The sequence below is a fragment of the Apostichopus japonicus genome, chromosome 19 (assembly GCF_037975245.1).
Source record: "Apostichopus japonicus isolate 1M-3 chromosome 19, ASM3797524v1, whole genome shotgun sequence".
Taxonomy (NCBI): Eukaryota; Metazoa; Echinodermata; class Holothuroidea; order Aspidochirotida; family Stichopodidae; genus Apostichopus; species Apostichopus japonicus.
The window spans coordinates 27526389-27552392 of NC_092579.1; the positions used below are offsets into that span (position 1 = coordinate 27526389).

General features: G+C 36.9%; 3 protein-coding genes across 3 annotated transcripts in view; 1 reads left to right on the plus strand and 2 right to left on the minus strand.

Moving 5' to 3' along the window:
• The window catches only part of LOC139960494 (meiosis inhibitor protein 1-like), a 67236-nt gene extending 65933 nt beyond the window's left edge, over nucleotides 1-1303 (minus strand). The window contains exon 1 of the mRNA XM_071958891.1: nucleotides 1284-1303. The gene's annotated coding sequence lies outside the window, so the exon portion shown is untranslated. The remainder of the gene's footprint in view (nucleotides 1-1283) is intronic.
• Nucleotides 1304-2613: 1310 nt separating this feature from the next.
• On the minus strand, nucleotides 2614-8118 carry LOC139960432 (uncharacterized). Its single transcript, XM_071958775.1, has 4 exons — nucleotides 7526-8118; nucleotides 6529-6698; nucleotides 5709-5866; nucleotides 2614-4386 (listed from the first exon to the last, which is right to left on the minus strand). The coding sequence occupies exons 2-4, from the start codon at nucleotides 6613-6615 to the stop codon at nucleotides 4311-4313; spliced, it is 321 nt and encodes a 106-aa protein (XP_071814876.1). The 5' UTR covers nucleotides 6616-6698; nucleotides 7526-8118; the 3' UTR covers nucleotides 2614-4310.
• A 4944-nt stretch (nucleotides 8119-13062) lies between these two features.
• LOC139959847 (protein sidekick homolog) overlaps nucleotides 13063-26004 on the plus strand; it is a 54607-nt gene continuing 41665 nt past the window's right edge. The window contains exon 1 of the mRNA XM_071957728.1: nucleotides 13063-13297. Coding sequence (XP_071813829.1) covers nucleotides 13231-13297 — 67 coding nt within the window. The 5' untranslated portion in view covers nucleotides 13063-13230. The remainder of the gene's footprint in view (nucleotides 13298-26004) is intronic.

The window sequence follows — 26004 nt, forward strand, 5'->3', positions numbered from 1 at the left end:
AAACCTTGACGATTGAGTGACAAAAATAAGGAAGGATAAAAAAGTAAACAATAAAGTAGTAATGAAAGTCAATAAATAGGTGTCAAGCCCATACGGAGAGGGTTGGGGCAGTGTTGACATGTTCAAGGTCAGAGAAGTATCTAGTCCAGCTACTTCATGGTTGTTATTAGCAAACAAAAATATTTTGGAACTCATCACAGATAGGTCACAGACTTAAGAAGACCCCTCCCCAGGACACAAATTCGATAACTTACCATCCCAACTCCCCCCCCCCCTTATTCGTAACTTGAAAACACCCTCGGTTCCCGTCCTATAATGAGCTTTACGCACGGATGAAATTTCATATTGCCTAGGCAACTCTCGTAGACCCATGAAGTACAGTTACCATACTTGCCAAAACTTACCCACTGTGTGTTAGGGAAATACGGCAACAATGAAGTTTGGACTCCTAAAGTTCGTAATATTTTACCTCTGCAATTATCATTTTTTGTTGTGTTGCATTCCCTATCCCGTACCCGCCCTCCGTTGGGAGGGGGGGGGAGTTAGGTTTATACTATCCCTCCCTCTGTAAAGATGACTATGAACGCAATGTAGTTGCCGAATACAACATGCAACATATACGGAGGATGAAATAGCAGCAATCACAACAAAAACATGATTAACATCTTCTACAGATGGAAGACTTGTTTCTTTTTCTTCTTCTTTTTTTCCCCTTCTATTTTTTGTTTTGCAGCAACGCACAACGTCTCATTTATTTCCTGTAACATTTAACTCTGATGTATGCATCTGCTCTAATTATTGATATAATGAACTCAATTGCCTTTTGAATGTCGAAATGCTTAAATTTTATGCGGGACAAAAGATGCTATGAAGTATTTGCGGACATTCTGTACCAGGACATTTCGTCCGGTGGGACTATATTTGCTGTGAGGGTGGGACACAATTTTCAGCAGATAATGTCCGACCGGACTAAATATGCTGGTACAAAGTGTCCGCGGAGACACTTTGTACAGGGGGACACTCTGTACTGTCACACCGGCTATTAATATTGCAAGATACGCTGGTGTTGAACTCAGTTTCACCTTCCCAAATGACAGGATAGGTAATTCTAGTTTAGATCAGGGTACTGAAAACTCACTTCAACAAGTGAATTTTGACTCCGTTCATGTTTTGTGAGAAGTTTAAAATATATTGAATACCGGAAATAAAAATTGCAGATTTAGGCCTAGGGCCTAAGTATTTCTAGAGAATATCATATCACTAAATTTAGGTTATGACCCTACCCAAAATGGAATGACTGAATTTTCTGCAGTGTCTTCAAAAGTGGAGGAGAAATTTGCATGGCGTAGCCTACATTGGCAATATGCCAGGGAGGTATTACTACGGAGAGCCAAACGTATAGAAAAATCAAATGAGGTGGATTGTGAACATACATTTCAGAATGTTATAATATAATTTAATATGCATAATGACGACTTGCATATGAGCGTGTCAAACGTTTATACTGGCATGCCGAAGATATTAGCATACTAAAGACTACGAAAGCAGCATTAGTTTTGCATACTTTGGTACGCTAGTGTTGAACATTTATTTATATGATACGCGCTTAAAACGCCATATGTTTCATAAAATGTTGAAAACGTATCAACATGTCAAAGGCGTTATAGGGTGTCCAAATACAATATCAGCAAAATACATGAAGTTGGGTTTTTGTCTAATAAGACAGTTCCCATGGTAACAGCATGACAAAATAAGTACAACCAAGAGGAATCAATGAACCGTGCAATATTTTTCACACAGGGAAGGATTGACCGGTTGTCTGGCTAAGAAGCTATGCACCGCCGGTGTGACAGTACAAAGTGTCCCCCTGTACAAAGTGTCTCCGCGGACACTTTGTACCAGCATATTTAGTCCGGTCGGACATTATCTGCTGAAAATTGTGTCCCACCCTCACAGCAAATATAGTCCCACCGGACGAAATGTCCTGGTACAGAATGTCCGCAAATACTTCATAGCATCTTTTGTCCCGCATAAAATTTAAGCATTTCGACATTCAAAAGGCAATTGAGTTCATTATATCAATAATTAGAGCAGATGCGTACATCAGAGTTAAATGTTACAGGAAATAAATGAGACGTTGTGCGTTGCTGCAAAACAAAAAATAAAAGGGGAAAAAAAGAAGAAGAAAAAGAAACAAGTCTTCCATCTGTAGAAGATGTTAATCATGTTTTTGTTGTGATTGCTGCTATTTCATCCTCCGTATATGTTGCATGTTGTATTCGGCAACTACATTGCGTTCATAGTCATCTTTACAGAGGGAGAGATAGTATAAACCTAACTCCCCCCCCCTCCCAACGGAGGGCGGGTACGGGATAGGGAATGCAACAGCTACAACAAAAAATGATAATTGCAGAGGTAAAATATTACGAACTTTAGGAGTCCAAACTTCATTGTTGCCGTATTTCCCTAACACACAGTGGGTAAGTTTTGGCAAGTATGGTAACTGTACTTCATGGGTCTACGAGAGTTGCCTAGGCAATATGAAATTTCATCCCTGCGTAAAGCTCATTATAGGACGGGAACCGAGGGTGTTTTCAAGTTACGGATAAGGGGGGGGGGAGTTGGGATGGTAAGTTATCGAATTTGTGTCCTGGGGAGGGGTCTTCTTAAGTCTGTGACCTATCTGTGATGAGTTACAAAATATTTTTGTTTGCTAATAACAACCATGAAGTAGCTGGACTAGATACTTCTCTGACCTTGAACATGTCAACACTGCCCCAACCCTCTCCATATGGGCTTGACACCTATTTATTGACTTTCATTACTACTTTATTGTTTACTTTTTTACCCTTCCTTATTTTTGTCACTCAATCGTCAAGGTTTTCTCCCTCTCAACAAGGTGGAGGGCCATTCCCCCACCCCCTGCCCCCTAAGCCCCGTTGTGATGGCCATGCGTGAAGCAAATTTTCATTTGTATAGACAAATGGCATTCCAGGCAATTCCAGTGATAAAGGTTCGTTGTTTCTTATTATGAATGTTTCTTATTGGACAAAAGTGGTTCAAATTAGAAAAGATATATTAGAACGATACCCTCTTCAAAAGAGCTGCAAACATACAGGAAACAAAACAAAGCCAAACAAGGGAAAGAATAAAGCAAATAGGACAGAGCAGGATGCAATATGCTAGATTTTTTGTCTCATCATGTTTCTCACACTTTAAATATGTCATTCTTGTAGAGAAAAGTTTGTTAAAAGAAAGTTAATATAGTAAAAATCAAAACATGAAATTGGCTGATAGTCATGCACAAACACAATATTCTGAATCTATATCAGACTGGGCAAAGAGTGAAAAATGATTATACATGGGATCTGGGAGGTAGGAGCCTGGGGGGGGGGGCACTGTCTGTACATGCTATTTTTAAATGGCATCCCATATCTTTTTATAGCACGTTTAACAATTAACAATCTCAATAAATAGTATTGATAACATACTAACACATCATACATCATATTTAAGTGATATGGCCGGTGTGTATCGGTTTATAGCATATTGAGTGGTGGTTGTGGAATGAGAAAATGTCCCTCTGATGTTGTGTGCCCACCCTCACTTCCTACCCCCTGCATGGGGAAGTTTAACTGGAATGATGACTCTCCCTTTGTAGCTCTGATGCAACTAAAGATAATCCATGCTTTCTAGAGCATCCTTCAAGCAGGGAGGTATTGCTTGATTAGAATGATATACTACTGTCACTCTTCTTCAAACAATATGTACTTGAAACTCTCATAATCCACATGAAGAACATCCTCTTTAGAGTTTGGTAAAGACCTCAATAAAACCATGCAGAAGTTTCCCTATTAGAATTCCCCCCTTGAACTGCTTTCCACAAACAGTAGGATTACCTATATAATGCTTTAATGTGCAACTTGATACCGTCAAAATTTAATCTTGATTGTTAATTACAAATAAAATAGCTGATTCTCATGGGTTTTTCGTTAAGACTTACACAGAAATCCATAACAGCAAAAGTTACAACAGGAAGAAGAATATGGTCGGTTATATGTTTTACTATGAGAACTTATCTTGAACACAACTTCCAGAACCAAGAAACACGCCTTCTTATTTGTTATTTAATGAAGTAATGAGGTGATAAAGAATTTCGAGCGTCACATCCCTTCGACTACGACTGGCGTGAAAAGTCAATGGCCTGTCTTTGCTTAAACGTATAGCAGCCGACGCAATTTTCTCTCATGATATGTTAGAGTGAAAGACAAGATTATTGTCGGTAACAAGTTAACTGCTAAGAAAATCGTCTAGACATGTCTTCTGTTAACCTCATGCATACTCCCTCCATTGGTGGTCAGGGATGAGATATCAATACAACCAAATCTGTGCAAAATAAAAGTTGAAAGCAATATTATGAGTAGTGAATACCACACTGTAAGTCATATATAAAATAAATTATCATCTTGAAAAGTTATGTGTAAGCTCCACTACAAAGATAATTAACATTCACCATGTTGGTTAAGTGTAGACTGTATAGTGTACAACTGAACTATGCTTAGGCATTGAGTTAATTGGATGATCTTTTACTGTGACACCTACATGTTTATGGGATTACTGGCTCCATTTTATTAATTGGAGATTGCATGTCATAATTTTGGCGCTATATTGTACAGTTCACTACCAAACCTGAAAAGTTTTAACCACATGAGCCAATACAACTTTGGGGCATATTAATTAAATTTAATATCAGAAATTTATCAAATTAGAGTAAGCTAGGATACAACAGAAATTTGATGCCTTTTGGTGCTCTATTGATGTATGTGTGCATGGTATGACTGTTTAATGCCGATCAAACATTAATTGTCCTGAATCAGGATCCATGGGGGGTTCAAAACACCCTCTGTATGACCCAAATGCAAAAACAAATAATGCTAGCTTACCATTATTATAGTAAAATGTACTATTATACATCATTTTGCATCAAGAGACCTAAACATTGCCTTATTTTGCCAAAGAAAAAGGGGTCCCTCTCCCAGGTTTCAGGAAATATCCCCCACCACACACACAAACACATTTAGCAATTTTCCACAACGGACCTAACAGAGAAATGGTACCAAAACTCAGTTGATACATTATCTCTCTTATCTTGTCGAAATTCCTGTCAAAACAGCCAAGTGGTAATAAGTTCACACTTTCTAAACAGAAAAGTTCCCTGTGGTTACAATATCAAACTGTCCAACACCTTTTTGAAAAACAACACACAATAGGTGGTGTCTAGCTGTGGAATGTGGTCTTAATTATTTACTCATCATTTGTTTGAACAAATAAACTGTGTCTGCTGCAGTGAAACATGTCCAGCCAAAATCACTTTTTGGGGATGTAATCAAATGACGACAATTGTCAGGCTATATGCTACTTAAGAACCAGAGGTGGAAACTTTGCAAGTAAATATAGGAACAAAAACTATGTACATATAAACTTGTTAATGGGGACTTAACCTGCAAAGATTTACAGTACACTTTCTCTGTTCTCACCTACCTTCGTGATCTTTCTGTATGCTTAATACCTATTGGGAAATAATTTATACTCAAACACAGCATTCTGCCATGCACTACAAGTTATTTGCATGGTACAAATAACAGATATGATGCCATTCATATTGGAACTAACTACAGAAAATTATTCACTTTTTAAGACATGCTTACCTCATCATCACATCAGTAATGCAATAAGAAGTCGATGCTGCAGTCTTTTCAGGCACTGCCTTAGTCTCAGGCCACTTTGAATAGAAGTCAGACAGTGTTATGATGTACAGTTGCTTGGCAGCTGTCACTGGTAGAGGACCAATAAGATCTACACCAACCTGTTAAGAAAGAAGACAGCATTTAGGTGCTAATTTCAAAAACAATTACAAGTTGCATGCTTTGCCTTGACTGTTGTTCTATTCCATTGCTTCATTCTGTACAGAGATCTAGATAAAAACAGTGGGATATCTGATCGAAACAGGGTGTTGGTGGATTTAGGCCAATTATTTTTACCTTGCAAACATGAAAATGTAACTTACACCATACTGTACCATTTACAATCTCTTCAACCACTAAACCAGAAAAATGATACGCCACTTTTTGCAACTTACAGTTATATTCCTATATTGATGGTTGCTCTGCAGTTAGGCCAGAGTGTGGCTTAAAGGTATGCTGTATAGGCCTTAAATATGCCAAATTTTCACTATGGACAAAATTCTTTAAGTATGTTTATTTCCCTGGAGGAAATTTACCTCACTGGGACATTCAATATCTCGTGTCATCATTTAGAATGTCTGAGCACAATTTAAAGAGTTATTACCCCTTGGAAAGTACTTTTTGAAAACTTTTAGCAATTAAAGTGGCCAAAATTTAGGGCCAATACAGACTACCTTTAAACTTGTAAATGTTGAATTTGTCCAGAAAGAGTGACATTAACTATACCAAACCTTCACTGCATACTGCGGACATCTTGTGCAATTAAAACAGATTGAGAATTTACCTGTTTCCATAATCCAGTTACAGGAATGCTATGGAGACTTGTTCGTAGGTCTACAGGACAATGACGCTTTGACATCCTGTTGAACATAACTTGTTACATCAACGTTGATAGTTTTCCAATAGAATCTAGACATAGTCTGTTGTCTGGTTTATCTATGCAAAGATGAACACCTTCAAAGAGATAAGAAAATTCATGATCAAGGAGATATCATGTTTTTTTGCCCACCCCCCCCCCCCAAAAAAAAAAAAAAAACACACACACACACACAAATATATGGGCTGCAGGATTGGTAGTTCTAGCTGAAGTGCCTTAAAATTGAATTACAACTCTATATCGATGTTTGAAATGGAATATTCCCATTATTGTACATATTGCATGGCCACTATTTGGGTCTATAGATATTTAAGGAGTTTTCTTCTGCAGTGAGGCTTGGCATGTAGAGAATATGCCACACCTAAAAAAGTACTATCAGGCCTTCAATATCTGTTCTTACCAACCAAAATTAATGAACGTGAATTTGTTATGTACAGTATTAGTGCCACTTTCCTCTAGAAGTAGGCTAGGCTATATGCTATAGTCCAATAATAGCATTTTATAGTGTCCCATGCATGCAAACCAGACTAGCTCTGTAAGCGTTAGTGATCTGTTGTTATCTTTTATGATAGGCAGGGCGATAAAAGGTAGAAATTTATAATAATTTTCACAAAAATTTGTTAAGACAATTGGGTAAACAAAACGAAAAGAAATGGGCCCTAACAACTTTGTTCATGCACTTACAACTTTGCTCAAGCATACAACTGATTATAATGTTGCATAAGCAATTGCTTGACTTTTGCGAATGAGTTTTTACAACTAACCAAACGTGGTAAAAGAATATCATGATTTGTGCACCAATCAGTCCTAGAGGCCTGGTTATAGTTTAACTGTGGAATGGCCGTTCGCCATTTAACAACCAATACCATATTGTGTATCCTATACTGTAAGTTACAGACATTACCTTATAGATGTCACTAGTCAGTATGAGCTGCCTCGATTTGGGCGAGTTGAGAAGCCCTAGATAGCAAAACTTTCCTTTATTTTCGGTATGCAAGAGTTCCATTTTCAGCCAGTCTGAAAGACTGACTTTGTCTCCGTAAGATCCTTCTCTGTTTTATTCTTGTAAACCCACTTGGATAGCTCTCATCTCTTAGAATATCTGCAATTTGTCTCACGTTTTCTGTTAGCTTTTCCATTTTTAGTTGTCGCACGACTTTACTGCTAAATATACGGAAGCCGAAATACGACAGTTTGCTAAAAATACGGATACTGCCATAGTCCATTACTAATTAAATTTTTGCTACTCGAACGTACATGCTAATGCGGACGTAGTGTTCAGGGGGACACAATTTACAACCAAATATGCGACCAACAAATAATGTCCCCCCTCGTTTCATCATAGCATAAACTGTCCTGGGAGACAGTCTGTACCAACTGGCCTTGTACAAAAGGTCCGGGAGACTAAATGTACTGGTAAATTCAGTATAAACTGTCCCAGTGGGACTGGGACAGTTTATACTGAATATGGAATATTTGCGACAGTTTGTACTGCTACACCGGTTCAGGCGCTGTACTGGGTGCGGTGTCGAAGGCACCGTGTCCGATATCCGCTTTGTCGGGAAAGTTGCTAGTTTCATACAAGACGTCAAATGCACTGCTTGTTAAAGTTCGAAGGCTCCAGTGTGGATCAGTGATCCCGGAGGCAATGTATGCCCCTGTGCGCCCCTGATTCCACCAAGGGAAATGTGCCATACCCCACCACCATCGATAGCGGTTGAAAACACGAAAATTACATAGTCATCTCTCCATGGACCTAATTTCTGCAATATTGGTTATAAACGTACATCTTGCGTGATATGATGCTCTGCATATGACAACAACCATCTTGACACAGCGCCCTCGCTTTTCACAGTGACCGCCCCTTGCTAAATAGCCTACCAGTCGCACCCTTTACATATATATAAAGCATATCATCCCCAGTTCCTATGATAGTACCTATATATCTTCTTAAATACGACATAGGTCTTTCAAGAAGGATGAATCAGGCATGAGTTCACGTCCATTAGAAAAGTGTTTCAAACACCCATATGATGCATGAACGTACCATGAATTTATGAAGGCATCAATAAGAGAGAAAAAAAGAAACGGAAAAAGGAGGCCCGCTTATAATGATGGTCCATTAGGGCCCACCGTGGCTCTAAGTGCCCCTGAGTGCACATAACGACACATACAACCAGCCTTATAATATGTTAAACCACCAATGTATTGAAACAATGTCTGCGACATTGAATATACCTTGGCGACACAATTCCCGGCAGTGTAGGCAGTGGCGTAGCCAGCGGATTTTTTTCAGTGGGGGGGGGGAGGCGCTCGGAGGGGGGGGCTTGACCATTTCCAAGGAGGGCGTCTTGTTACTATCTAGGCGGAGCGCCATCATAGGTTGGCTTGCAGCGTACAGGAATTTGTTTAGCTAAAAAGGCCTCCTAGATCGTTGGAAATGACACTTCCTAGATCGACTGGACTTTCAGCCAAGTACGGTAACATACTGAAATGACCGAATTATATGTCAAACTGACTTCAAAGATTGCGTCTGAAATATTATTAGGGTGATAGACTCAAAGGCGTAGGAGGCGGGGGGAGGGGCTCGGGTCTGCAGCCACCCAATGAAATATATTTTTGGAAATTTGGGCAATATGCTGAGAATTGTTCGCGCAACTATACTGAAAAGAAAGATCAATTGCAATGTGTTTTTGAATGGTTAAACTTATATTATCATATTATCATTATTGTAACGACTTCCCAAAAATTATAACCAATATGGAATAACACGGCAAATGATTGTTTGTAATTGGCATGCGATGTAATAACCGATGCTTGCCTATATGATATTTACATGCCAAAATTTTGGTCATGTTTTTCGGGCAAGTCGTTACAGCCCCCCCCCCCCCAATCAAATTGGGCTCCTACGCCTATGGATAGACTGATTGGTACGTAGTTCTCATCGATAGTATTGTCTCCTTTCTTGATTTTTTTTTTAGCGCTTTTATGAGCATCAGGGTACGTCCCAGAAGTGAAAACCCGATTGAAAATGTAACAGAGTATCGAGGCAATGACGCCAGCAATGATGTGAGAAACCTGTATGATGTCAGCATTTTTTACCTTTTAACATCTTCTTTGGCATTCCAGTACCTAGAAACCTCATCATGGAGATCCGAGTCCATTCAGACCAATGATATATTTTCGCACATGTAATTTTTTTTCGACACCCAAAATTCCAGAGGGAGGGCGACTGAGGGGGGGGGGGAGAGAGACAAGCTTTCATGGGGGTGTCGCCCCCCCCCCCCCACGCCACCCCCCTTGGCTACGCCACTGAGTGTAGGCTACTGTAAAGTTATAACAAAATGTTATATGATAGACTACTCAGTTTTCATAAAGTTTTTAATGATGACAAGAACTGGCTATAATATATACTTATCTTTCTATATACGTATACATATATATATATTTTTATATATATATATATATATATTTATTATTATATTATTATTTTTTATTTTTATATATATATATATATATATATATATATAAATATATATATATATATATATATTTATATATATATATATATATATATATATATATATATATATATATATATATATATATATATATATTGTATCAATGCGGGGTTCATCAGCCCTGCACTCACATTGCTGTTAATAATGTTTGTTGTTTACGTTTACGTTAACTATATAGATATCATTCTCTCTCGAACACATGGTCTTCTAAATCATTTGAAAAGATCGATATGGGAATAGGACGGCTGATTTCAGAGTATTGGATTTCTACACCACATATATTGACTATGCCATGAATGTTGCTCGCCATGCCTGATTCACGTTCAACCAAAAGGGATGACTATAGCGTTCAATACAGATCATCATATCTTCCGACAAAATAAATTGTCTGGATCTTTAATGAGCCTGCTAAGCGTGCATAAGTTCGAACATATGTATATATTTGTCATTACGAGAAACACTGTATTGACGATATCAAAACCATATAAATTAAGATTTAAGCAAAGTATATAATATTTTAGATTTTTATTCAAAGTCCTATAAGTAAACTATCATAGTGCGTTTCTAAAACTGTAAAAGGCATGCTACGGGAGGAAACGATTACATATTTTTCTGAGCGTTGTAACGATTGCTTCAGTTCAGACTGAGTTGACAGTTCACAATAGTGGCAGACTTGAACGATATGATAAAAAAGAACTATGTTTTCGCAATTGTTGCTGATGTTGTAATTTTACGATTTTAAGCATTGGTGGGGCAGGGTGGGGTGGGGTTGGTGGGGTGGCTGGGGTTTAGTTGGGGAGAGTTCCCACCGTAGTGGTATAGCATAGTCGTTAAATAAACTACCGGGTATATCTTCACTCTTCACCCGTTAATTAAAGGTCATCAGTTCTTACCCATAGTCGCAAGAAAGTCATTCATGCTCCACAACGCCAAGGGGCATTTTATTGCCACGGTGCAACCTCAATATATTTCGTCATTGGGAGAACAGAATGTGATGTGATTCTGTGAATGATGCATTGAATTGTCTAATTTAACACTTCTCGATGTCTTTTGATAATCAGGAGTAAATAAGTGCCAGGAGAGTATATTTTTTTTAAAACAGTGTTACCAAATTTCCTAGTTCGGTTTCGCCTCAAATTTGTCACCTATATGGACACTGACAGCCTATAGTATCCAGCAAAATAAGTATCACATCCTAACAAAATATTTGTGATCACAAAATGACTATACGCTCGGAGATTAATGACAACTTTCATTTGTCAAGTCACGGAATCTATTAAAAGTGAACTTTTGACCCCAAAACAGAAGCAGCGCGCTATCTCATTACTGTGTGGCGGGAATTTTGCTGGTCTAGGACGACCGTTGGAAAAAGATGAAGTTTTTTTAAAGAACCTAGTGCAATGACCTTGATCTTAACTCACGGTCAGTGAATTTGTGAATAATTTGGTTGAGTATAACTTGAACGTTCAGCTCGGTAGAAACCCTTTTAATTCCCCCAGGTCATAGGCAAGTTCTGCGCGACAATTTGATTTCGACAGAGAGCTTTTTTTCTGAGAAAAAAAAACTAACGGCAAGACATGACCGACCGTGAAGGCAGTATATGGTTGTAAAGATTTACTTACATGCTCCACTACGCCAACGAACTTTTCATTGCCGTGCACGGTCAATATATTTCCTCGTATATATATATATATATATATATATATATATATATATATATATATATATATATATATATATATATATATATATATATATATATATATATATATATATATATATATATTTATATAAATGTGTGTGTGTGTCAGGCGCGGCGGAACTGGAAAATTATTGGGGGGCTAATATGCGTGGAGACTATCTAAGCGGAGCGCCACCATCAGTTGGCGCGGAGCGTACAAGAAAAATTTGGGTTTTTCAAACCCCCCAGATGGCCGGAAACGGCACTTCCCGAGTGTTTTATGCTGCGAATACCTAGCCCTAAAATATGGGTCTGAAGCCTGCAATTTCTCAGATTGCACGCAAAAGTCTTTAAAAACATTGTAATTTGTATATTCGATGGTGTTTTAAGAGAGTAGCTATTATTCGCAAAGACGTTTTTGAGTGTAGTAAGGGGATGTTGGAGAACTGGCTGAAATGAGGCAAGTCATTGGCCTAAGACGAAGTTGTGTTGCGCTTACCGGTACTCACACTCACTGCTTCCACTTTTCACGGGACGTGAATACGCGGTTGGGGTGACAATGTGGTCTATAGCCAGGGGACGGGCCAAGGGTTCCCCAGCAATTACTAAAATTATTACACCTATATCGTATACGTGTGCATCGGACAGATCGACAAGTATGCATTGAAAAATGGGCAGATGCACGTTTCGGAGCCTTGGTAAATATTGGGGGGGGGGCTTATCATGCATTTGCCCCCTCAACTTTTTCATTGGGGGCTGAGCCCCCCCAAGCCCCCCCGGTTCCGCCGCCACTGGTGTGTGTATAAATAGAACATATTAAACAAGTTATTCTACATGAGTATATTTCTTCTTACTTCTTTTTCTACTGCTCGGATAGACGAGTATCGGCGGTTGAGCGGGGAAAGAGGGTTCTTAAAAAGATGTATCTATCCCATGTTGTTATAACATGCATGTGCCCCACCCATTTTTAACCCAGCAGCAACTTGTGGATTACGTAATAAATGCACGCTCTAAACTAACGAGTTTTACGGGTTGACCACGGTGTCCTAACAATACTTTTATTGGCGGGAGTGGTGAAACTTGATCTCTGTCACACTCTACTAATTCTCAGTCTTTCCTCAGTAAGGATTAAATCTACTAATTCGTCCCTGGTTTCTGCTAAGTAGCGTGCCTGTTTTCAAGGTAACGTTCTGCATTGTGCGTACATAGCATAGCGATCATCCACGCCCACAAACGTGAGCAGTTCATACCGCATTCACTGTTGGCGTATGTATAGTTCGTATTGTGTGCAGCCGCATTTGAATTTCACTTTTGTGTTAGACCCAACGTGCAGTGGTCGTGAAGAGAAGAAAGGCGGAAAGTTGGAATTATATTGGATTATAAGGAATATTAAATCGCAGGAAAGCAATGGAATCTTGGAGATCTATATGGTCGATTTATCTATTATTTTTTGTTTGTTCAGTTAGTTTTGCACGTAAGTTTATTCATTAACGTTTCTTTTACTTCCAGTCAACCCCTGTTGTTAGTGATATGTATGCCTCCACAATAGCACTATATAACCTAGTTTGGCCTAGACGCACACACATTACTGCAACCCGTTTCTTTGGCATTTTACAGGGAACGGTAAACGAAAATTCACTATTTAAAACAGGTTAAGTAAGCGGTCATGAGTTTGGTAAACACAAAAGGCATATAGTGCACATATGAAAATACAATTGGGCCATTGCAGCCATCATTACTAATTTAAAAGTGACAATTCGGGTCTTCGTTTGTTAAGGCCTACCATTACACCCACGTTGAGACGATTTTGTTTATTTAAGCCATGTTTTAGCGTCCGTTGGTCATGCACTGCCAGCTTAACTTTGGTCTGATAACTTTTAAAATTCATACATGTGTGGTTTTGTTGTATTGATGGTCATCCTAACGAAGTTGCGATGGTCAAAAGACAAAGCCTCATTTGAATTGAAAAGGCGCGTAAGGGCATTTATAATCGTAGATAGGAGTAAATTTCTTTCCTTATCAATCGTAACTGGCCTAATAATTCCAGAGCACTATTCACTTTTGTAATGCGAGGGTTACCTAGCCAAGCGTGGTTTGGATTTTTGTGTCAATTGGCGGTTGGTCGCGATCGATAAAGCTAAGAGAAAAACAAATCCATAACAGTCTAGTTACTACTACTAGTTAGGCTGATGGGCCAGACTGACCATTACTAGTCCAGGGAATACCTTATATTATGGAAGTATGATTTATTTTTCCATGAAAGTATCTTTTTGATTTTCGAAAAATAGGCCTAGTGGGTAGGCCTAATGTTAGTTCCTATAATTCCTCAGACGATTACAATATTATTTTGCTGGTTTACTCATGATGTAGAGACTATTGTAGGGCTACTGCGAGGCCTAACAGTATGACACATAAGCCTAACAAGTAACTTTTAAAAACCACATTTGGCTTGTGATGATTTGGTGGTGAAGTCTGACAAGTAATAATTTATCATTGATAACTTTGCTGGAGAATCAGTCATCAGAAGTTTATATTCTTGACACTGACTGGTAAAAGGTTACATTTATAGAATTTCACTTTCGTTTATAAACTGGGCCAGGCCTACAGTAAAATAAAACAAGCTTGACTTTATGGTACCAGAATTCAGTGAATTCAGTTTATGTCACCATGGAAATATGAACAGAGACATAAAAAAAGCTATGCAATAGAGATATTGATCGCAAGATTGCTGCAGAAACACAGAAAAGAGTTGTTCTTAAAACTTTTTTGGCCAATTTTGAAAATCTATCAGGATTTTTTTGTCACTATATATTGTATTCCTTTCAATTCATCCAATAATCAATAATTCAATATGTTAGTACTGTACGTACTTCAAACTTTTTGGGGAAAATATTGTTACCATAGTAACAAAATATACGCAAAGTGCCTTTGATCAGTGCAACATTTTGATGACAAAAAGTTCTAGCCAAGCCTTTATAAATGTATGTAGGGCTCTCACTATTCCATATATGAATAAGTTATGATCTGAGTCTGCTGCTAGTCAGAACAATTAACATACATCCAGCTATCGTGTTTTTACTTTATTATTTGCCGAACTCTCATACAGTATTTATATTTGTATGAAATATATTTTTCAATTTTGTTTTGCCTTGTTTCTCTTTATTCTGAGCCAGGATAGCTGGCCATCTTTATGATAATAATATCATTTGGTTAAAACTTAAAAGCCTCAATTCCGGTTCATTACGATTACTGATGATTGATGTGATTTCATATAAAGCACAGCTGTCGTCAAAAGTCAGAAAGGCATGTTATAGCCTCGTAGAAGTCATGTTATTTCTTCCTCAGCTGTTCTTTGTAAACTATCCATGTCATAAAACAGTCACATTCGAAGAACTTTTATTGCATGCGTTTCATTTCAGATAAATACTGCTTTGACTCGACTGTGGGAAATAAGTTGTTTAAAAAAATACATTTCAAAGCCAAAATTACACAAATTTAAATTTAAAGTAGCAAATGTAACTTACAAAAAAGTAAATTTAAAACGATTTACTATACAGGTACTTGTTGTAATGTATCGGAGCAAGAGAATGGCAAACTTGAATATTCACATAGGCTCCAGCACTGTACTAAGCACAAGAAACTTTTCAGAAAAGCATAAAAGTTTCCAAGAACCTTGGCAATTCAGTCATTTCCCCTTCACCTGAATGAACCGTAATAAAATCTAATGGAATTTGACTTTAATAAAACCATTGACTAACTATTGCAATCAGTCTGTATTTATCTTGTACATTGATTTTACTGTAGTATCATCTCTCATTCCTTCTAGTACCCACGTACATCTGTGCTAGTACATACTAGTACATGTCATCAGTACTAGTACATATTGCACATCTGTACTAGTGCATTCATGTACATTTGTACTAGTACATGTACATCTGTACTAGTAAATGTATGTATCTGTATTATACAACACCTAATTCTATTCTGGCCATTTGATTGGTCAATTGCTTGTTGATTGCATGCAAAATCTGCTCTATTCCACTCTATGAAATAGAACCATGGGTTATACTTTTTTTTGGTAGCACTTTTATCAATGGTAAGAGAGCAGAGAAACCTGTCTGTTCAATACAATCTGTTGCATGAGTGCATTCGTTGAAAGATGGAATGTTCCATTCAACTCGGCTGCGCCTCGTTGAATGGAACATTCCATCTTTCAACTCATGAAATATTTGCACTATTGCACTCATAAGTCATTTCCATTCATTATTTTATATACTAGTGCATGTACATCTGTACTAGTGCATGAACATCTGTACTAGTACTTGTACATCTGTACTAGTATATGTACATCTTTATTATTACATCGGTACTTGTAGATGATTTGTTATTAGGAAGATGAACTGTACCTTAAAATCTAAATTTTCTCTGTCCTTTCAACAGATTGTTTGTTATATCCTACTTGAGCAGCTTTTATTCCCATTTTACACTTTAGTCTTTCATTAACGTTTGTTTGTCACTCCTTACTTTGTTGTTTATCACCATCTTCTTCACCACAATGCCTTTGTCAATGTAGATGAGTCATTGCCAACACTTTTTTGTTTGTTGCAAGATCTTGATATGTGGGTGAATGTGGAATGAATCACTGAATAGCATGAAGGACAAGCTCTCACCAAATTACCAATCTGTGTCATTAGTTATTTAGTTTGTCCATTCACCATTTAGAATAAGATTTTTTTGAATTTGTTATTTCACAACCAGGAAATTGTAAGAAGTAAAGAATTTCTTCCTCAGGTGAAGAGAAGAGGAGACTAGCTTTTTTTTTAGTCCTGATCTGTTGCTATGGTAATATTACCATAGCTGATAATGCCTACAGGTATGAAAAGGCATTGAGGGGTGGGTGTGTCTTTTTGGTTAACTCTGTGAACTTCTCCTTATAACTTCAACATAGATAATTTATCAGAACAGCTGGTTGTAATACCATGTCCAGAAATTCTTCTTTCGTGTAGCTTTTCATATGGATGACTTTAACAAGGCGGTGAAATTAATGTCCAAAGCTTAGATCTAGTTAACATGCAAATAATACTGAATTTTTTCTGTACTTGCTTGACAATATCCAGGTTATCCTCAACATAACTTTTTTTGAACTTATAGTTAAGTCTATAGACTGTAGTTTCTAATTCTTTTTTGAGTTATTTAGTAATGATGAACTGTAAGGGACCTTAAACCTTTCCTAAACCTTAAACCTTTCCTAAACCTTAGACCTTCCCTAAATACAATACAGAGAAGACAAACAGTCATTGCTAGTTAACCCCAAAACACACTACTGCTCTCCTCATTGATCTATGTAACGTAAAAAGGGTAAAAGTTCCACATCTAGCTGATTGAATTTGACATCATTTCCTTCCTAACCTTTTTTTAATATATCCCTAACATGAAGCAAAGCAATGGTTGCTTAGCAGGTGGTCTTGGGAAGGTCAGGACCCCTAACTCTCCTGTTTTTACTAGTAATATCAACATAATAATGTTGAAGGTTTCTTCTGTAGTATAAATGCAGACTTGTTTTGAGTATTCCAGATGTTTACAGAATTAACATTGTGCTATTTTAAATTGTCATAATGTACTGTACAGTTTCTTTTCCATGTCACTTATAATGGTCTTTCGCATTATAATCACTACATTAATTGTGGTATATATTTCTAATGGTAAAATTGAATAATAATAATAATGTAAGTTTCATCAACTTGTATTTCAAGAAATGAAGTGACAATTGAAAATTTTGTCAAAAATACACAAGTTTTCAATGATGATGATTTAAAATGGAATGTCTGGGCACCCAAAAGTCACAAAATGTTGCAAACAGAATAAAATCATTAATTTATATTGACATATTTATTGGCAATCAGTTTGATGGAAATGTAGAGGATTTATCTGTAGCGTCTCAGTGACTTGAAATTGCAAGTACAGTACGTAATACGTATGATTACAAAATTGCAGTTCTAACAAAACACGAAACGGAGATGAAGGAACTTTTTTATGTTGCATACAATGCATGTTTTGATGTATAGAAAAAAAATGTATCCTTTTCCAAAGGGAATTTAATTCATCACTAAATATCAACACTAAATTATTTCAGATTGCCATACCCTCAAAATTGGAAATATATGACTGCCTCTGTAATTAAATTCATTCCAAGTGGGCAGTTATGCATAGTTAAGAAATGTAAGCCAGAACAGAGAACATGAATTGTTGTACCCTGCTTTTTAACAGATAACAGTATACTGTACTTTTGCAATGCCAGAGTGAACTGAGTTGACAAACCAGGCAGGTTTCCCTACCATGTGTTGGGTTAAACCTGGGTTGTCCCCGCAGGCCACAGTCCGGCCCACCGCATGGTTGCGTCCGGCCCGCCAGAGATGCTCTACGGTGCGAAATGTTAGTGAGCAGATTTATTGATAACAATTTCAAGCTATATAATCAATTATCCGAACCTTCTGGGCCCAAAAAAAAACTGCATACAGGTCAGTTTGTGTGACAATCTCTCAGCGGACTTTATTCATGTTTTATCAGGAAGGAAAATAAATCAGTGCGCTCCGCGCGCAGTGCTCATATCTTGTTGCCTTGGGCTTCGGGCAAAAATCGAAAAATCGAGCGTAGGGTTCATGCGGCCCCCTCCTTCATCATAATCATTCCATGCGGCCCTCCTCTGCAAAAGGTTGGACAACCCTGGGTTAAACAGACAATTACTGAGTTATCACAGAATGCTGCTTGATAGAAAAATGTAGATTTTTAGAAATATAGAAAATTTAAGAAATCTGACAGTAAAAAATCACTGTGTCTTTGTGTCCTAAATGTGACACAGCGAACAGCAGGAGCTGAGCTCAATGTCTTTTACTTTAGATTTGCCTAATTGGTAAAGCGGTTTGATTTAATAAACGACCAGCTCACAAAATGTCACACCGGGACGTCTTTTGGTTTCAAACAGATCGAATGTCAACATAAATGGAATTTAGTCATTTGTTCGCTGCAGATGAAAGTGTTATAGAAGCAGGCAGAGATAACCGATACAAGCACCATAGTGTGTTTGTTTGTTTGTCAAGTTGTTTAGGAGCCTTGTTTGGGAATATCTCACCGATGAGATCATGGATGATGATCATGTGGCTCATAATCTCATACTTTAAGTAGATCACGTGGATTAAGATTTATTGCCTTAGATGTCGGTCAACGTAAGGCAAAGTCCGAGGTGGAATGTATGCAAATTAAGTTTGCAAACCTACAGTCCAGAGGATATCTCAGGAGGTCAACATTTTGGAATATATATAAAGATGTCGTTACTGCCATGTATTAAAAGAACCCTATTGTTTTTGGTGAAGGTTCTAAAGGCCCTCCAGTACAGCAGAGGTCAAACTATTTATGCATGATATTTGAAGAATGGTAAAGTTAGGTAGATATAACATGACAGTACTTGCAAAATGGATTACAACAAACATTGCAAGAAAATAATCCTATTGTGTTTGGTGGAATTAAAGGTCAGTAGAGGTCATGTGAAATCTGCATGTCAAGTAGGGGGAACCTACAGAACTCTCATAACGGTTTACCCACCATTCACTCTTCAGTTTATGTATACTCCATTTTATGCATCATGTACATTAGTCTCATCATAGAGATATTGATTTCATGTCCCCAAAAACCAAACCAAAAACAGACAAGCTAATCATTTTACTTTCCCTACTTCAAAATGTTGTTTTCAAACATGAGTGGATATGTAAATTAGTACCAGCACTTTGTGAAGAGTTGCTTTCAAAGACTACAGAAGCTCATGTTATTAGTGAGTTTACAGTACTTGGTAACTTGAGACATAAATGGATGACATTTATATAGTTGTAGAGCAAGTATCTTGCTGATTACTATATCAGTGGAGTCAACAGTGGTCCACATTTAAAAGTCCTTTGAAAAGTCTAATTGTCACTTTAGGAGTCTTGTTGAATTTGTTGATTCTTATAGATTTTACTCCCTTTCAGATAGACTGAGTTGTATGGTTGGTTGAACTTATCTCTGTTACATTGCTTACTTGAACTTTGGGGTGAGACTTTAGGGTATGTTGAGTGTAAATAATCTTGACCTACTTTTTACTCAGGCTTTGAGCTCCAGTACTGTTGAAGTTGTCCACTGCATAACAAGGTTTGACTGGTTCAATATCACCAATACAGTAATTACAAATTTGCTTGCAGCCATGGACTGCCTCGCTTGTTTGGTAAGGCCAGTTCTATCTGTACAGATATTTCATGCTACGTATATACTGTACATGTCACTCAGGACAATGGAAGCCCTTCAAGAATGGAACATTCTAGGAGAGATGTTTACGTGCCGAATTGATTATTACTGCATTGATCTGTGAAGTGAAATGTAGGCTAAGTAAGCAACTAATATGATTAATCAACTTTTACAATTGAGACAAATTGTTGACAGTTTACAACATAATTTAGTATTAGTCTTGACTATATATAGGCTAATATAAAAGACAAAAGGATAGGATTATTAAAAGTCATAAATTTTCTGTTGTCCTTAAGATGACTATAATACCATACAAGTCTAGCCAATTTATTGTTTCAAATTTTAAATTTTTCTCAGAGCCTTTGTTCAGTTGTAGTTAGGGAATATGATTCGCTGTCTCTTTGATCAATAGCATCTCCACTCTAATTGAAACGGTGATTCATCAAGTGATAAATTCATATTGCTCTTGTACATGTCACATATGGTTGTTCCATGTGTGAACCAATAATTCTCAGTGGGTTTGTTGTTGCTATTCAAGGGTCTCTCATAACTGTAGAAGTGGTAAATTGCAATTGGCTTGGAAAAGTGCAGTATAAAGTGTGTGGTTAATTAAACCTAAAGCAGTTAATTTCTGTAGTCAAGCTTATGTTGTAAGTGCCCTGGACTTCTAGAGTGAACAGTCTATTTGAGAACTAGTTCAAACATATGTTGGAATGATTGTAGCAATTATGTGGGCTGTATAAATTAAACAGAGGGAACTTAATAGCCAGTATCTAAGGAATCAATTTTCAATTCTGGATGTTGATGTTGGTTTTCATTGTGACAGACGTTGAATATTAGCATAGCATTTGTACTACAACAGAGCAAGAGAACTATATTCTTCTACATAAAATAGCACATGAAATAGCACACAAAATAGCACAATGAACTACAAGAAAGAGGAAGGATGTTTCTGAGCTCCTCACATACAAAATTGAAATTTTTGATGTTATCCAAAAAGTCCCCTAATTCTTATAAGATCAAATTTATCAAGAAATCTAGAAAAGTATGAATTAGCAATAAAGATAAACTATAAGCATGACAAGGGGATATATTTTTTTTCTGAAAAAGAACTCTACAGGAAGTAAGATTTCTCAAACCCCACACCTTGAACTAAATAAGAAAATTTGAAATAATGAGTTGAATTTGCATTCTAGCTTTGTCACCTTCAATTATCAGACACATATTAAGTTCAAGTTGCTGAATATTCAAGTTGATGAATGTTGAATATTAGCACATGCTGAATATTTAACGTATGGTAATACTGTGCAATGGTTTGATAGTATGATCATGGCAGCTCAGTGTTACCCTGCACTATGATTCATTCAAGTTGGCCTTCAAGTTTGTCCTTCCTCTCTTTAGTAAGAGTCCTTGGAATATTTGAAATGGTCTTTGTGCTCAATTCTGAGTCAATCCTTTTCCAGTTTGTTAGGATCAGCATGGTTGTGTTTTCAAAAGCTTTTGGGTCTTTTTGTATTCGTTTAAAAAGCGTTCACTTTATCAAGAAAAAGGGAGAGTTCTTTGCAGCTGCCCCGATGTTTTTCTTTCTCGGTCAAAAGATGTTTCGGCTTGTGTTGCATCAAAGGAACTTGTGACTGTGACTGATTGGTGATTGTGGGTCTTTGTTTAATACCTTTGTTGAATTTTCTGCAAGAATTAGGTGTTTTCAGAGAAGTTGTGGTCTTGGTAGAGAAAAGATATAGGAGTAAACAAAGTGTTAAATACTTAATAAGACTGAAATCTCAAGTGTTCCTCACTATTTGCAAATGAGCAAAAGTGTTCTTTAATTCAGTCGGCTTAGAGCTATAAAGCATGCAAAGTACATGCATGTTAATTAAACCTACCAGCAGGTCAGCTTGGTTTATCACATAAAAGCCCGGAGTGAAAGGACAGTCTTCTTTGTCATTTCAGCTTGTTTGTAGAGCAAGGTTAGAGAAGTTATTACTGTATCTGGCTTATGAAACAAACAACTTGAATGGCTTCGGCTGTATTTAATGGAGCATTTCTCAATTTAACTTACTCCTCACTCAATTTCCATGGCCATCTTTTGGAACAGCCTGAATATATCTAGCAATTATTCTGTCCCTAAGCTCCTGCCCGATATCTTCGTTCCTCTGCCAAGGCCTACCTTTCTCTTCCCAATCCACGTTTAACAACATAATGGGTATGGATGTTTTGCCTACTCTGCTCCTTATCTGTGGAACTGGCTACCAGGACCATATTTAGATTTTGCAGTGAACTTTCTATGTTCAAGGTATTAAATTAATAACCTTCAATACAATAAATTGTAAAGTTGTAATGTTTTCTTTGTGTAAAGAAATTTAACTTGAGTTTGTTATTTGAAGTTAAACTGACAAAGTCAATCTAATCATGCACAGTGTGTGTCGTTATGGGATTTTAGTACCAAAGTAGCATCGAAAAAACTGTAGAAATTAACTCAAAAAGCAGCATTTAATTTTTTTGGAAGCCTTTACATGAATCCAAGCTTTGGATTCATCAGCCTATGAAAGGACGCTAAAACCAATATACTGTAGCTGTGGACACTGATGTTCAGTACTGTCTCGTAGCATGCAGTTGGATTTGTTTCAGTATCGTTACGTACAGTAGGTGGTAATGGCATGATGTAGAAATAACAAGTTTCCTATCAAAGTAAATAATACATTTCTGATTTGGATTGGTAAATCTGAATAAATGAAAACTCAGTCAGATTATTTGAGGTGTAAAATGTGTGCTCATATAAAGCTATGAATTACTTCTTTCGCAGCACGTAGGCATGCATAGTATACATGATGTATGCATACAGTAGTTGCACATTGTATGTAGAATTAGCTTGCAAGTAACAAATAATGTACATATACTGATAGGTAATGTATTGACAGGTTGTTCATGTAATGTTTGAACATGTACTTTACATATTATGTATTACTTTAGGTAATGTATGAACCATGTACCTTAGGTAATGTATGTACTGTACACTAGTTAATGTGTGAACATGTTATTTAGGTAATGCTTTGATATGCACTTAAGATAATGTATTATTTTAGGTAATGTAGTATGAACCATGTACTGTACCATAGTTAATGTATGAATATATACACTAGTTAATGTGTGAATATTAAGTTTCTAGGTCATGTTTGATCATGTACTTTAGGTAATGTATTACTTTAGGTAATGTATGAACATGTACTTTAGGTAAGGTATGAACAGGCACATACCTTTGTTTAATGCATAAATATGTACACTAGGTAGTAGTGTGTGAATATGTACAGGTAATGTGAGATCATGCACTTTAGGTATGAACTTGTATTTTAAGTTATGTTTGAACATGTACTATGGGTCAATGTGTGAACTATAAACATGTTCTTTATCGATCTCAGGCAGAAATGGGGTACCTGTACATTACAGTGTACATTAACTTGAGGAAATTTTGAAGTATATATGTACAGTATTGGGGACAAACTCAATGTGTACACTTTGAGAGAATTAGGTTTGTGTCTTTGTGACATTCGATACTATACCCAACATGTCATCTTAGTTACCGGTTTATTTCCCGCTCACTCAAGTGGAAAAGTTGTGTGAGCTTGATCATTCTGTACAGTACACACAGTAATACAGTTTATACAACATACAGTATATAGTGTATAAAGGACTATATTATGTGCATGCATAGTCTCCTTGTGTGTCATTTTATGGGAGAAGGTATGGTTTAATACCAGATGGACGACCTAAGACATTTTATTAATCATTTTGTTATTGTAAACAATCAACTCTTAAAGAATGCTTAAAACTCATGCTTTTTGTCTTACACTAGTTAGCATTGTGTGGTGTATTAAACCCCAAATGCAGATTGTTGTTTCTGGCGTCTGCGATCAAGAAGCTTAAAAAAAATCAACATTTTGATTTTGGTCAAATCATATATAATTATGTAAAACTAATATTGTAGATGACAAAATTTGTTTTGAATCTGAAGTTAGTAAAATTCCATTTTTCTTTTCATAGATGATTTATATAATATTAGCTCCACTGCCAGTCATACTCTTTATGTCATCCACAAGTAAAAATGAACTTATACACATGTATTTGCCAGGTTATGCCATGTTCCCCCCCCCCCCCTATCCCCTCTCTTGTCTGGTTTATTGATCCTACTGTTGTTATCCAGGGAATTTTCTATGATTCACTCTTGCAGCTTTATTGGTCTCCATCCTTAATCACTCATATTGTCTAGCAATCCAAAGTATCCAGTCTGCTCATGAATGCCTCCAGCTTTGATTTACCATTCATGAGTCCTATCAAAGGTTTACATAAGGAGACACTAACCCTACTACAATATCAGTGTTAGCTTACATGAACAAACTCCACCTTGTGTACAATCATCATATTTTCGGCATAGAATTGTCATATTTTTGACATTGCAATCAAATGCTATCATTACAGTTGGTCATTTTGTTAGTTGTTCCATATTTAGTTAAATTAGCATAATTTGCAAATTCCATCTCCAATATTACAGAAAGTAAACATTGTAATAGAATAGAGAAAAACATTAAAACCTTGAACTTGTTCAAGTCTTCAGACGTGGGATTGTGTGAAAGAATATTAAACCTGTGATATCTAACAAATAGAAACAAATAGAGTTTCTTAGCTATTTGGGACAGTCGTTCATCACAGTGATGGATGCCACATCTAGACCAATGGTAATGGTTTGGTTACTTTAGTTTGTTGTCTCAGGATTATAAATATCAATCTTGTCCTGTATTTGAAGGCATATTTAAAACCCTATTGTACCTGAGAACTGTGTGCCACGTTCAGCACATCCTAGGGATCTTTTAGTGTTAATATCAATCCTAGCTCTGTATTCAGGCATAAAACAGGAAAACACATGGTGTAGACCATGTACTGTATTAAGCATTTAGTACCTGTGAACTGTGTACCACAGCACATCCTATAGGATCTTACAGTGTTAATATCAATCCTAACTCTATAATTTGGCAGGCATAAACAAGGAAAACACATGGTGTAGACATTGTACTGTATTGAGCATTTAGTACCCATGAACTGAGTCTGTGTGCCACAGCACATCCTAAAGGATCCTGTAGTGTTAATTATACCAATCCTAGTTCTGTATTTTGGCAGGCATAAAAAAGGAAAGCACATGGTATAGACCTTGTACAATATTAAGCATTTAGTACCCGTGAACTGTGTACCACAGCACATCCTATAGGATCTTATAGTGTTAATATCAATCCTAACCTCTATATTTTGGCAGGCATAAATATGAAAAACACATGGTATACACCTTGTACTGTTTTCAGCATGTTATACCTGTGAACTTTCTGCCACCACACATCCTGAAAGATCTAATCGTTAAAATTCATGTTCCACTCATCCAATTGAAAACTGAATGATTAATTGATCACAGCTGTTCCCTACCAGATATAACTCTCTACAACATATGTAGCACATCTTTATGTATGATCTTGTGTACAGTAGTTATGACTAAAGGTGTCAGTACTACACAGGCACATTGGTAGCATAATAGATCTACATTTTTCCTATTGGAGGATGGGGATTCATGTAATACCCTGATAATCATGGCTCTACAGTGTTTTTTTCACAGAGGGCGCCATCACATAAGTGCTTAAGAAAAAGAATCTTCTGGGCAGAATCAAGTTTTCACTGGCATTTCCCTGCATTACAACACACATCAGTTTAATACTGTACAGACTTTCTGTTTGATAGCAGCTCGATAATATTTGCTGATAGTAAAGCAGCAATATGGGGGCCTTATGGAAATCATGCTTTGCGATTGTTAACCTACCGACCTTACATTCTTGATGTCTACCGGCAGAAATATACCATTGCGTGTTAATTTTA